Here is a 15,374-nt window from a genome sequence, read left to right as displayed (position 1 = left end):
CAACGTGCAAGGGGAGAAGAGACCTCAGCTTCAGCTTTAACCAGGGCTCCCTTCCCTTTCCCTCCAATTCTTTTGACGGGTCCTGGGTTTCCCATCTTCCCATGGGTATCTTAAACGGCATCCCTGGATTCATCAGTGACAGCGTCTCCCTTCTTCTAATTGCAAAGTCAGCTCTCTATCTAGTGTGACACACAGCCTCTCACATAAGACTATATTGGTAGGGTTTTTTTAAGTCTGTTTGTTTTATTTATTTTTATTTAGTATTTTATTTTCCCACAATTACATGTAAAAACAATTTTCAACATTCTTTTTTAAAATTGAGTTCCAAATTCTCTCCCTCCCTCCCCAACCCCCTCATTTCGAAGGTAAGCAATTTGATAGTCATGTTGTAAAAGAAAATAGACCGAAATTTAAAAAAAAAGAAAAAGAAAGTTAAAAAAGCATGCTTCGATCTCCATTCAGACTCCATCAGTTCTTTCTCTGGGGATGGATAGCATTTTTCATCATAAGCCCTTCAGAGTTATCTTAGATCATTGTATTGCTGAGAAAAGCTAAGTCATTCACAGTCGATCATCTTACAACATTGCTGTTACTGTGTATAATTTTCCCCTGGTTCTACTCATTTCATTTTTCATCAATTCATGTAATTCTTTCCAGGTTTTTCTGAGAACATCCAGCTCATCATTTCTTATAGTGCGATAGTAATCCATCACAATCACATACTACAACTTATCCAGCCATTCCTCAATTGATGGGCATCCCCTCAATTTCCAATTCTTTGCCACCAGAAAAGAGCTGCCATAAATATTTTTGCACATATAAATCTTTTTCCTTTTTGTTTTTTATCTTTTTTGGGATATAGACCTAGTAGTGGTATTGCAAGGCTTTTCGGTATAGTTCCCAATTGCTCTACATAATGGTTGACTCAGTACACAACTCCACCAACAGTGTATTAGTGATGAGATTATATTGTTCATAATCTTCTATTCTCCTCCTCAAATTGATAATCTAAATTGATGTTACCCTTGGCTGATCATGTCTCTCTTCTTGACAAGGAGATAAAGAGTTTTCTGGTTAAGACAATTTTTCTAGGCCCTTTTGTTCCATTAGGGTTGATTGATAGGAGTTAAAATTCCTTAGGAAATGGCAATTATCTGAATTGATGTCTGTTCTTTTGCTCATTTCCCATTTTTCAGCATCAAAAACTTGTTTTAAAATTTTTTTTATTCTGAGCTTAAACATCAAATAAAATAGGTAACTCCATATATATATATATATATACATACACACACACACATAGTAAAATAGAATAAAAAGACTGTACATGAAACTGCAACTCTCACTCTCTCTATATATATACACATATGTATGTATGTATTTAACCTGTAGTTGTCCTAATTTTCTATGCTGCTTTCTGGCCTTCCTTCTGTTCTTTTCTATCATTTAAAAAAAAAATGCCTCCATGACTCTCCTTTCTTTTTAAATTCTTATGGCATAATATTCCACTAAATTAATTTACCATCATTTGTTCAACCCTTCAGCAATTGATAGGTGCTCCCTTCTTTGCTGATTTTTTATATCTGTGGATCCTTTTTGTCTCTCTTTGAAGTATAGGCCTCGTAGTGCTATCGTTGGCATGCACAGTTTAGCGACTTTGCAGAGATAGTTCCAAATTGCCTTCCAGAATGATGGGACCAATTCAGATCCACCAACAATGCAATAATGTGCTTATTTTCCTGTAGCCCCTTCCACCTGTCTTTTCTTTTTTCTTTTTTTTTTTTGTCATTTTTACAAATCTGATGAATGTGAGGTAGAATGTTAGAATTGCTTTCATTTGTATTTCTCTAATTATTAGCGATTTGGAACACTTTTTCATGTGACATCGAAAGCTTGAGTTTTTTCCTTAGAAAACTGCCTGTTAAAAAGTTATCCTTTGACCATTTCTCAATTGAGGAATGGCTCTTGTTAATTTGAATCTGTTCCTTAAATATCTTAGAAATGAGACCTTTCTTTATCAGAGAAACCTGCTGAATGACTTCTCCCACTTGTTTCCCTTCCAATTTTAGTTTATGCAAAAATTCAACTTTTATAAAATCAAGATTATCCCAATTAATTTCATTTGGAGGGTCTAATTGAATATTTTAAAGAATGTCTCCATCTTCATCTTTTACAACAGATAGGCTGCAAATACTCATCTGTGATCCTCTATATTCCTTTTTTGGTCATGAACTCTTTCCCTATCAATAGATCAGAAAGGTAGTTTTGTCCTTGATCTGCTAATGTCTTTATTGTGTGACTTTTTATATGTAAGTCATGTATCCATTTGGAGCTTATCTCGGGATTTGATGTGAGATGCTGACAGTTAAAATTAATTTTTGCCAGACTGCTTTCTAGTTTTCCAAGGAGTTTTTGTCAAACGTGAGTTCTTATTCTATAGTAGCCAGGATCTTTGGGTTTATCAGATACTACACACCACTAAATTTGTTTACTTCTGTATGTTGTGCCTCTAATCTTGTTGTGTAGCAGCCCTTAGCACAGTGTCTGGCATATAGCAAGCGCTTAAATGTTTTATTGATCTGTTCTACTAATCCACCTATCTAGTTTTAACCAATACCAAGTCATTTTGATTATTATGCTTTGCAGTATAGTTTGAGATCTGGTACTACTAGGCCCCTTTCTTTCCCATTTTATTTTCAGTATTTCCCTTTATATTCTTGACATTTTTGTTCCTGCAGATGAATTTTGCTATTGTTTCTCACTATCCGTGAGCAATAAATATTTCTCGAACTATTTACGTCTGTCTTCATTTCTGTAAAGAGTATTTTATAGTTGCATTCACATAGTTCCCATGTGTGTCTCAATAGATATGCCCAAGTATTTTATAAATTCTACAGTTATTTTTAATGGAATTTTTTTTCTCTTCCCACTGGGTTTTGTTTGTAATACACAGAAATGCTAATGATTTAGATATACCTATTTTATATCCTACAACTTTCTTTAAATTTGTTGTTTCAATTAATTTTTAGCTGACTCTTTAGGGTTCTCTAGATACACCATCATATCCCCTATAAAAAGCAATTCTTTTGTTTCCCCTTTGCCTATGTCTGTTCCCTTGAATTTTTCTTACCTCATTGCTATAACTAGCATTTCTAGCACTACGTGAAACCGTAGCAGTGATAAAGGGCACACTTGCTTTAACCTTGATGTTACCGAAAAAGCCTCCATCCTTTTCCCACTATATGTGTCTGCTCTTGATTTTTAATACATATTACTTACTATGTTAAGGAAAAGCTCATTTATTCTCATATTTTCTAGTGATTCTTTTTAAAACAGAAATGGGTCTTAGAATTTGTCAAGAGGTTTTTCTGCATCTACTGACGTAATCATGTGGATTTTATTATTTTTGCTATTAACATGGTCTAGTATACTTACAGTTTTTCTCATATTGAACTACCCCTGCATTCCTGGTATAAATCCAACCGGGTCATTGTAAATAATAATTTTAAAATATTGTTGTAGCTTATTTACAAATATTCATTTAATATTTTACATCAGTGTTCATTAGGGATATTCTCTCTAGTTTACTCTCTCTACTTTGTCTCACTGGGTTCAGGTATCGAGGCCGATTTTTATCAAAGAGAGTTTGGAAAAGCCCCGTATTTTCCTAATTTTTATAAGTAGTTTATACGGTATTAGAATTAATTGATCTTTAAATGTTTTCTAGAATTCACTTGTAAATCCATCTAGTCCCATCCTGGAGTTTTGTTTTGTGTTCTCCTTTGGGAATTTATGGTGGCTTATTTGATTTCCTCTTCTGATATTGGGTTATTTTAATGATTTATTTCTTCTGCTAACTTGGGTGTTTTATATTTCATAAGCTTTCATCTACTTCATCTATTATCATTTTTGTTGACATACTTGGACAAAATAATTTCTGAGTTTCCTTTATAGGAAACTCTTCATTTGTTAATTCTTTTTCTACATTTTTATATGAATAAGTTGCTTTTCCTCTCTTAAAATCAGATTACTTAATTTATGTTATTAGGTTTTTTTTAAGTTCTAATTTTCTTTATTAATTTGATGGGTTTTGTGCTGTTAATTTCTTTGATTTTCAAAATTTCTACTTTGGTGTTTAGTTACAAAGGTGTTGATTTGTTGCTTTTCTATTTTTTTTTAGTTGCATGCAAAATTCGTAGATTTATTCTTTTTGTCTGTTGATGAAAGCGTTTGGAGGCATATGTATTCCCTTACGGACTGCTTATCTGCAGTCCATTTTTTGATATGTTATCTCATGATTCTCCCTTTCTGTGATGTAATTCTATCATCTTTATAATTTGCTCTTTAATGGACCAATTCTTTAGGCTCAAGTTCGTTGACCTCCAATTAATTTTTCACCCTTTTTCTTCCCATAGCTTGTTCAAATAAGTGCAGGTTGGAGTTATTTTCATTGTATTCTTCATTTTCTCACTTACAGTCTTCTAAATTGGGATGAAATTTGATCTTTATTTTTACAGGTCAATAGTCATTCAGAAATTACTCCAACATCACTAATCGCTTATTTCTGTTACAGCATAGTCCATTTTATTCTTGTTCCAGTGCCTCTGGACTCTTTTCTTGAAGTATGAGTGTGATGTATATGTAAAATTCTTGCGTGTTATCTATAAATCACTGAACTCTTTCATTTCCTACTCCTGAGCCATAGTCTCCAAGACATTTTTGTCATCTCTTCCTATTTTCGCCTTTTCAATGAAAGCATCAAGTGTTCAAGTACATACTGATGCACTTTTCGTGGTGACAAAGAACTAGAAACAAAGTAGTTATCTATCACCTGAGAAAGGGCTACCTACGCAAATGGTGGTTTATGAATGGGCTATAAAAAATGACAAATGTAGGGGCAGCTAGGTGGCACAGTGGATAGAGCACTGGCCATGGAGTCAGGAGGACCCGAGTTCAAATCCGACCTCAGACACATAACACTTAGTAGCTGTGTGACCTTGGGCAAGTCACTTAACTCTGATTGCCTAACCCCCCCCCCCAAAAAAAAAATTGACGAATGTAAAGAATCTGAGAAGCGTGCAAAGATAAATATGAACTGATGCAGAATGAAGTGGGAAAAAAAAGGCAGGAAAACTCTTCATAATGACAAGCAGTTCTTTTTGTAGTAGCAAAGAACTGGATGTTAAGGGATTGCCCATCAATTGGGGAATGGCTGAACAAATTATGGTACATGAATGTAACACTGGAATAAAATGGAATATTACCGTGCTATAAGAAATGATGAAAGGGACAGTTTCACAGAAACTTAGGAAGACTTGCAGGAAGTGATACAGAGTGAAGAGAGCAGAACCAAAAGAACAATTTATACAATAACAACATTAGAAAGACAAACAACTTAGAAAGTCTTGAGAACTTGGATCAATGCAGCAAACAATTCTGATTCTAGAGGGCGCATAGTGAAACATGCTTCCCATCTCTTGACAGAGGGGTGACAGACTCAAGATATAGAATGAGAACTACATTTCTGAACCTGGTTAATGCAGGAATTTGTTTTGCCCGTTATAAGACTTTTGGTTTTCTTTTTTCTGTTCCAATGGAGAGGAAGACAGGAAAGAAAACCAAATATTTGTTCACTGAAAACTATACATTAAAAAATAAAGCATATGTTTATTTAATTTGGAGGGCCTATTTGAATACTTTGTAGAATGTCTCCATCTTCATCTTTCACAACAGGCTACAAGTACTCATCATAAACACTGCAATAAGACATGACCAAGTGTCCCTGTTTTCTTGTTGTTTTTAGATGCACAGTAAAACCAACTCTGCCAGCTCCTTTATTTCCCTCTCCAAGAAAGACCTGTGAGCCATCCTTCCATTTAGCTGCAATTTCCTGTTGACTTCTGATTTAATTTATCGCAAGAATGTCAGCCTTGATATCAGTCCCTCCAGCAGTGTGTCCATTAAGTCACTGGGCAAGGATCTCACAGTTAAATGAATATATGGCTAAACACAATCACACGCACACAGCATATCGCTCCTCTCCAGGCTGTACTCTGGCCTTCTTCTACCACACCCCAGAAACCTCTTCACCCTGAAGCTCATTCTAGCCTTGGAATTTATACGTTCTCCTCTCCCTTATCTCTGTCTCCTGGGTTCCTTCAAGTCGTAGCTAAAAATCTCACCTTTTACAGAAAGCCTTTCCCAGTCCCTTTAAACTCGTGCCTTCCCTTTGTTAATTATTTCCAATTTATCCTGCCTACAGTTTGTCCATATTTGTTTTCACATTTTGTCTCCCCCATTAGACTGTGAACTCCTTGAGAGCAGGGACTGTCTTTTTCATTGTATTTCTGGTGCTTAGCACAGTCCCAGGCACATAGGGTTTGATGAATGCTTCCTGAAGATCTAAATGACTCTCTGAAGCATTACCACCACAGCACTGCCCCACACTCAGAGATGCTAAAGCCCCAGCCAAAAGTCTCTTCCCCAGCTGCCCTACAATGGGGCACATTTCTTGGGGAACCCATAAATGTTCATGACTTCTGCTAAGCCTTGCTCTGAAATGTTCATTCTCTTCATACTCCGTTCAGATGATCACAAATCAATTATCCAACCTTTAACAGAGAAGGAATCCACTCTGACATGAGCAGCCACATGATGATGATGTCAGATTCAACATTAAATAAACTTGGGTTAGAGTTAGCTAACCATAAGCACAGCTAAATCCTTATGACCCTGCACAGCCAGTATGGTCAAATGCTTTAGCACAACTGATTAATTCATTTCTCCGAGGCATCAAAACTGCACCCATTTGAATGACCAGGGGAAGGACCAGTCTGAATTAGCGACAAATCTAAATTATATAGTGCGTGAAAAGAAATCGGCTAGTTGCTCCACAATACCCAGAAGCACAAACTAATGGCTAACAAGGATCCTGCCAGATTTGCTTTAATTCACAGAAATGGATCGTTGGTAACTAATTACAATTACAATGAGCCTTGTTGGGGACGTTCACTGTTCACACACAAATAGGCATCCCTGTGAGCTTAACTTGTTCTTCTAATTGGGTTAAGCAGCCCTCTAACAATTACGTTCACATTATTTCTCTACTTATTTGTGAGGTCCATATTTGAACCAGATTAGTCCCTACAATATTCCAGATTTTTTAGGCCCCAGACGAGGACAGGAAACGAATGGACCAGGAGCCAAATTGCCCAGGCCATATGCAGCTACATCTTAAAACGAAGACAGGTTTTTCTATGCTTTGTAGGAAACACACTAGAAACACCCGAGCCATTACAGGGACAAATGAGCTTAGAGCCTGGCCTGGAGGCGGTGACCCTTGTTATGTGTCGAGGGACACCCCATTCCCAATGCACCAGATGCATACTGATTCACCAAAGGGTGAAACTTCGTGGTGCAGAGAAACCTTCCAGAAATCAGAGAGAGAACATAACTAAGATGGCTCTGGACCCTGGATTCTGCTGTGACCTGCCTGCTAAAGTCTGGAGAGCTGAAAGCAATTACTAGAAGGGCTAGAGGCAGGGAACTTTCACCTGGCCAGCCAGGACTGACTGACATGAGACAAGTCTCTCCTTTTCTCGATGAGAGCCGGAAAGCAGAAGCGCGTCCAGGCATACCTGCACAGAGGTGTGGAAGACCTCGTCTGTCCGTGGAGCTTTCTGACTTTGACAGCAATAGCTCAGAGGAGTTTCATAAATGGACACTTTTAATTTAGTTTGGGCTTCAGTACATTTACCCCCCATTTGCATGAGTAATCCTTTGTGGCCACATGAAGTTGGGGGTGAGATTAGGATCTTCATGGAAGTATGGCATGAACGTGTATGTGCAAAGGGACTTCAGATCTAGACTTAGAGGAGGTACTTGCTTGCCCGAGAAGAGGACAGGGCTTGGAGCCCATCTAGTGGTTGCTGCAGAGATTGCGGTCTGAGAAGCAATCAGCCTCAACCCACCTCACCTTGGAAGGTACACGTCCTTGGCCTGTCCTTTGCCCTGCCTTTCGCTTTCTAGTGGCAATGTAAAGCAGGTGGGCCTGTGGGGAAGGCCACTCTCTGTCCTACACTTAGTCTAGCTTTGATCCAGAGCTTGTGCAAAGGAAAGGTTCAGTCCAGGCCAGCTCAGCTCAGGCTAAAGAATCACAACGCCTAAACTGGACGTGTGTTTATTTTGAGTGTCAATGAAGTTGGGTAGCAGAGGTCATTTCTGCTATACAACATCCTCAACTGAAGCTTCACTGGAGAGAATGTGCAGTAGGAGAAGTGACTTACCCACAGCCACACAAACTCCAGGTAGGGGAGCCAAGACTGCAGAACTGCAGACCCAGCACTCTTTTCCAGCCCTGGCTGGGCAATAGAGTATTAATACTATTAATAAAGGCAGCTAGGGGGCGCTGCAGTGGATAGAGTACAAGGCCTGGAGTCAGGAAGACCTGAATTCAAATGTGACCTCAGACACTTTCTAGCTGGGCAAGTCACTTCACCCAGTTTGCCTCAGTTTCCTCATCTGTAAAATGAGCTGGAGAAGGAAATGGCAGACCATTCCAGTGTCTTTGCCAAGAAAACCCCAAATGGGGTCATGGCGAGTCTGAAACAACTGAGCAACACCATAACCTCCCAGGGTTGTTATGAAGATCAAGCGAGATAATACTGTAAAGCACTTAGAACAGTGCCCGGCACATAGTAGGTGCTTAATAAATGCTTCTCCCCTTCTCTTCCCCAAGCCCCCCATTTTACTATAATGTATTTAAACTTGTTATCGCAATTGTTTCTCAACTGGTGCTGTTTTCCCACCTATTCTGAATTCTTATTAACATTCTAGCACAAAATTGCTTTTCTCTTCAACATTTTTAAAGGGGTGGGAAGGGAGAGGAGACTGGCCATCCCTTGAAACACAGCCCTTTGATGCTACCAATGAACACAGATTTGACTCCTGATAAGCACGGAATCTTCCTTCCACCTCATGGACAGCAGAAATTTACAGAAGCCCAAGTTCCATTGTTGAAGCCTTTTGTCTTAGCCACCAGGCCCAGCTCAGCAGCCCACAAAAAGGCAGCAGGCAGACAAGAAACAGCTATGACATACCTGTACATGCTTGAAAGACCCTTCTGTTACCCATCACCCACACTTTAAAGAAGCTGGCTCCCCAGACTGACCATGGGAATTGGCAGCTGGCACTGCTCCCAGAACAGGCCCAATGACAGGGAGGCTCAGCATTGCAGGTGTCAGCCATTTTGCCTTTTCTAAACTCTCCTGTCACTCGAATCTTTGATGTTCATTGCATCATTTCAAGCTGGGTATCAAGGCTTCCCTTATAATTGAACAGGTTCCGTTAGCCAATGAGCAGATGGGGAGGCCTAACAGGCAAATGGTTTCTTTTCTGCACAGCAGCCTGCACAAACTGTATTTTCAACATCAAACAGTGTGGCATTCTCTCGCATGGACAGATATTTCATAATATGATTAGCATTTAGAGAAAGGAAAGCCAATGTGCCCATACCTTCCATACTCCAGAAGCAACTTAGCAGTGCTCAAAAAGAAATCTAAAGGCACCTCGAGATCCAGGAGTTTCATGGCAGCTAAAGAGAAAGCAGCAGGAACTGGATCAGTGTTGTTACTGATAAAATAACGACTTGCAAACATCTTATTTTATTTTAAAAGGTGATTAATCAAAGATTCTTCTGGCAGGAAAGTGCTAGCCCCAGTAGAGCAGCTGAGACAAAGCTACTGATTTCCCCCTCATCAGCTCTCTGAGAACACAGGACTTACAGCCTAATTTATATTTTGTTTTCCTAAGGAAAACTGAGGGCAGAGCCTGTGTCCTCCTCACTGTCTCCCTTTGTGCCTACCATTACGCAAGAGCTTAGGAAATGGTTACTGAATGAACAACTGCAGTGGTTTTTTCCACTACGAACAGACCCCACAGTGATATAAGCTTCCTAATTGAGCATATCCTAGGAAGGCACCTGTTCTTTGGGCCAACAGAGGATTTGGGAAAGTCGAGGCAGCTCTATTTGCCTGCTCGGCCCACCAACAGATCAGGTCACTTTTTCATGTGCTTGCTATCCTCTCCTCTCCAACTTTCTCTTTCTTTCCTTCTAGTTGATCACTGTTCTTTTTTGCCTGAGCGCAATCCCTTCTCTCCCCCTAATCTCCAGCATCCCGTTTCTGTGACTGTGAAATTAGAAGAAAAGATGGTGACATTGTCTTGGGCGGTTCATTGGCGCACCTTCATGGAGGTCTTCATCAGGTGCTTTCAGTCTCAAAAGCATTTTTATCTTTAAGTATAATCCAGCTGGATGTAAACATTCCTATTTTAAACAAAGAAATGACAACAATAGCATTACTTCTTTGGAACACAAAAGGCTGTTTTGTTAGTTGTTACTTTCTTCAGAGTCTCTTCTGACACTGTCCCCATCCTGGTTCACCTAACAACGGGACTATTGCAGTAGCTGCTGGGGGCGGGGGGGGGGGGGGGGGGGGGGGGGGGGGGCCGTCCTGCCTGCCTCCAGTCTCCAGTACATTCTCCATTCAGTCATCGAAGTGATTTCCCTAAAGCTCAGTTCTGACCATGTCACTCCCTCCCCTCTCCTCAAACTCCAGCAGATTCCTATCACTTCCAGGATCAAATACAAAATGTTCTCTTCAGCATTCAAAACCCAGATCTCGCCTACCTTCTCAGTCTTCCTACCCATTACTCCCTGATACATACTATTCCACCCAATGCCACTGGTCTCCTTTCAGTCCCAACTAAAATCTTACCTTCAACAGGAAGCCTTAATTCCAGTGCCTTCCCTCCGTTAATTTTTCCTATTTATCCTGCACATAGCTTATCTGTACCTATTTGCTTGTTGCCTCCCCATTCAATTGTGAGCTCCTTGAAGGCAGGGACTGTCTTTTGTATTCTCTTTGAGTATTCTCAGAACTTAGCTCAGTGCCTGGTACACAGTGGGTGCTTAATAAATGCTTATTGACTAACAGGAGGATTCCTAATCAAAAGTAAATCCAAGTTTTAAAGTCCATATAATAAAATCCAGTGTATTCCCAAAGATATTTCCTGATATTTTACTTACTCCAACTTTAAAATAATCCAAGAAAAAGAATAGGTACATTAAAAATATTTCTATTAAGGGTTAAGAATTTTACGGCAGAAGTCAAGGGTTAAACTGTGGAACTATGAGCTACGCAGTACAGGGTTACCCAAGTGGACAGGTCATAGTGGAAAATTCTGACAAAAGGGGATCCACTGGAGAAGGAAATGGCAAAGCACTCCAGGATCTTTGCCCAGAAAACCCCATGGACAGTACTAAAATGATAAAAGAGGAGACACCGGAAGATGAGCCCCTCAGGTCAGAAGGCGTCCTACACGTTACTGGGGAAGAGCAGAGGACAACTACGGGTAGCTCCAGACAGAACAGAGCGGCTGGGCCAGAGCTAAAGGAAGCTCAGCTGCACCTGTGTCTGGTGTCGATGCTGTAAAGAGTGCCTGAAGAAATATGGACAGAGGCTCACAATGTTGTACAAGAAGTAGTAACAAAAAAATATTCCAAAGAAAAAGAAGGGTAAGAGAGCAAAATGGCTTCTGATGAGGCCTTACTTTTAGCTGAGGAAAGAAGGAAAGCAAAAGGGAAAGGAGAAAGGAAAATATATACCCAACTGAATGCAGAATTCCAGAGAATAGCCAGGAAAGATAAGGTTTTCTTCAATGAGTAATGCAAAGAAATAGAAGAAAACAGTAGAATGGGAAAGACAAAAGATCTCTTCAATAAAATGAGAGATATCAAGGGAGTGTTTCATGCAAAGACAGGCATGATAAAAGAAAAAAATGGTAGAGACTTAACAGCAGTAAAAGAAATTAAGAAAAGGTGACAAGAATACACAGAAGAACTATACAAGAAAGATCTGGTGTGGTCACTGATTTAGAGTCAGACATCCTGGAGAATGAAGCCAAGTGGGCCTTAGACAGCATTGCTAACAATAAGGCTAGTGGAGGTAACGGAATTCCAGTTGAGCTATGTAAAATCCTAAAAGATGATGCCGTTAAAAGTACCGCACTCTATATGACAGTAAATTTGGAAAACTCAACCATGGACACTGGATTGGAAAAAGATCAGCTTATATCCCAACCCTAAAGAATGTTCAAATTACCAAAAAATTGTGCTTATTTCACACACCAGCAAAGTTATGCTTAAGATTCTGCAAGCTAGGATTCAGCAATAGGTGAACCGAGAATTACCAGACGTGCATGCTGGTTTTCAAGGAGACAAAGGAACTAGAGACCAAATTGCTGGAATATGGAGAAAGCAAGGGAGTTCCAGAAAAACAGCTACTTGTGCTTCATTGAGTACACTAAAGCCTCTGACTGTGTGGATCACAACAAAATGTGGCAAGTCCTCGAAGAGATGGGAGGACCAGATCATCTTCCTTGTCTCCTGAGGAGGCTGCACGCGGGCCAAGAAGCAAAAGTTAGAATCAAACATGGGACAACTGATTGGTTTAAGATTGGAAGAAGAGTGCAACAAGGCTATATATTGTCACCTCATTTAACTTACATGCAAAGTACATGACGTGAAATGCCAGGCTGGACGAATCAAAAGCCAGAATTAAGGTTGCCAGGAGAAATATCAACCATCTCAGATGTGTAGATGATACCATTCTGATGACAAAAAGTAAAGAAGAATTAAAAAGTCTCTTGATGAGGGTGAAAGAGGAAAGTGTAAAAGCTGGCTTGAAGCTTAACATCAAAAAAAAAACCAAAAAACTAAGATCATGCCAACTGATCCCATTACTTCCTGGCAAATAAAGGGAGAAGAAATGAAAGTAGTGTCAGATTTCATATTCCTGGGCTCATTGCAGACAGTGACTGCAGCCGTGAAATTAAATGACACTTGCTCCTTGGAAGGAAAGCCATGGCAAATCTTAACAGCAGACTACAAAGCAGAGACGTCACCTTGCTGACAAAGGCCTGTAGAGTCAAAGCTATGGCCTTCCCAGTAGCAATGTAGGCTGGGAGAGCTGGACTCTGAGGAAAGCCGAGCGCCACAGAATCGACGCTTTCGAATTGTGGAATCGTGGTGCTGGAGAAGACTTCAGAGAGTCCCTGGGACAGCAAGAAGGTCAAATCAGTCAATGCTTCAAGAAATCAATTCAGGCTAAGGGCAAATACTGAAGCTGAAGGTTAACTCCTTTGGCCACATAATGAGAAGTCGGGACTCACTGGGAAAGATCCCGATGTGGGAAAGAATAAAGTCAAAAGGAGAAAGGGATGGCAGATGATGAGATGGAAACAATGAATATGAGCTTGGACAGGCTCAGGAAGATAGTGGAGGACAGAAGGGCCTGGGGTGCTGGGGTCCGTCACGTCAGAAAGAGCAGAACATGACTGAACAACATCTACAATTCCGTGACAACACACACTTCTGAGATAGGTGGCCAGGACTTTTGTACACTGTGTCTACGATACAGAATTGTTATCTGAGCACAGTCAACCGGCCATGGTCTCTCTGAAGACAGATTATGCGAGCACAACACACGTTCCAAGTGGGAAGTTAAATAAAATAAACAGCACTAAAAGCATCTTGAAACATGAAAGACACCAATAAGCAAAATAAACTAACGATGCCAATGCATTGCACCGTTACCTTCTCCAAAATTGGGCTGGAACACATGCCCTGGGTTTACTTTCTGGCCTTCAAAAATGCAGGTCTAAGTCTTCCCATCTTGGGAAAAAACCAGGAATTTCCCTGAGCCATCCTACCAATCACACTATTTCTCTCCTTTTTATCATCAAACTTTTTGAAAAGTAATTTACACACGTTGCCTACATTTATTTGTCACTCTGTTACATCCCATTACCCTGTACTATCTGGCTTCTGGCCTTATTTTGCTACTAAAATTATATTCTCAAATGTCATCAAAGACTTCTAACCAGTCCTGAGTGTTCTGGTTCTCTCAAATTCAAACAACATTTTTGAAGCACTCACTATGTCCCCAGCACAGTACCCTTACGCACTGAGAAGACAAAGACAAAAACAGCTCAGCCCACGCCTTACAGGGCAGGGCATCCTACTGAGAGGACACAACATATGCACAAATGCAAAAATACAAAAAGCAAATAAACCATCAAATACTAAGTAATTTCAAGAGATTGTATACTTTATTAACCAACTCCTTCTTCCTGAAACCAGCTCCTCCCTCAGTCTCTGGAACACTATCCTACTGCTTCCCTTTAGATCATTCCTTCTTTATCTCCTCTTTCAGCCCTTCTTCCTCCCTCTGCGCCTTTAATGTGGGCAAGCTCCATGCTTTTCTCTCTCTACACATTCATCCTCCGTTATCTCATCCATTCGTATAGCTTCAACTATCAACTCGATGCCAACAACTCCCAGATCGCCAGCTCTGCCCTCTTCCCTGAGTGCCAATCTCCAATCTCCAACTGCTTACTGGAAATCATACATGGAGAAACTGAAGTTCAATTCATGCATTTATGAAATACTGATGTCTTCTATCACCTCAAGCTTGTCACTTTCATCCCTTTACGATTTCCCATCTTTATTCAAATCACTCAATCTCAAAATATCTAAGTCATCTTTGACTCCTCCCACGTCCAATCACTAAGTCCCAGAGAGAGAATCTCCCATTACAATCCCTCTCAAATTCATCCCTTCTAAAACAAGACCAAAAGTGGCAGAATTTCAGAGAGGCTTCTATTTGGTCATTCAACTCATTTATTTCTTCTTTGCTTAGGCAGTTGGGGTAAAGTGACTTGCCCGGGGTTACACAGCTAGTAAGTGTCAAGTGTTTGAGGCCAGATTTGAACTCTGGTCCTCTTGACTCCAAGGCCAGAGCTCTATCCACTGCACCACCTAGCTGCCCCTGAGGCTTCTATTTGGAATACGTGCAAAACAAAAGCATCTTATTTGCTTGGTTACTGGTGACTTGGCCCCTTGTTTACATGCTTATGTGATTGTTTTATTAGTGGTTATTTAATTCCTATGGCTACAGTCCTCACTCAAGCTATCGCCTTCCACCTTGGCACTGTGACTGCCTCCCAATAGCTCTCTGTTTATCACTCTCTCCAATATAGTTAATGTGATTTATCTCCTTAAAGCATCACTTTCATGAAAAAAAAAAAAGCCTTCAATGGCTTTCCATTGCCTACAGAGGCAAGTCCAAGATCCTTAACTTGACATTCAAGGCTCTCCACAGTCTAATTCTACCCTGCCTTTATATCCTTATCTCCCACTATCATCTCAACACGGGTTGTCTCCTAAATTCTTTTGGTCATCCCCACCTCCATACCTTTGTTCATGTTGTTCTCAACATGAAATACCCCTTTCTCTCCTCTCAACTGTCCCTACGTTA

General features: G+C 40.1%; 1 protein-coding gene across 1 annotated transcript in view; it reads right to left on the bottom strand.

The window, feature by feature from the left end:
* Positions 1-15,374, bottom strand: part of TEX11 (testis expressed 11) — a 174,149-nt gene that overhangs the window by 63,801 nt on the left and 94,974 nt on the right. Inside the window, exons 7-8 of the mRNA XM_027836745.1 lie at positions 10,240-10,321; positions 9,511-9,589 (exon numbers count right to left, since the gene is read on the bottom strand). Of these exons, the coding sequence (XP_027692546.1) occupies positions 9,511-9,589; positions 10,240-10,321 (161 nt within the window). The remainder of the gene's footprint in view (positions 1-9,510; positions 9,590-10,239; positions 10,322-15,374) is intronic.

This window comes from Vombatus ursinus, unplaced genomic scaffold (assembly GCF_900497805.2).
Source record: "Vombatus ursinus unplaced genomic scaffold, bare-nosed wombat genome assembly UNPS02014819.1, whole genome shotgun sequence".
In the NCBI taxonomy this organism is placed as follows: Eukaryota; Metazoa; Chordata; class Mammalia; order Diprotodontia; family Vombatidae; genus Vombatus; species Vombatus ursinus.
Note: the sequence above shows the minus strand (reverse complement) of the source record. Positions and strands in the feature narration are given on the sequence as shown.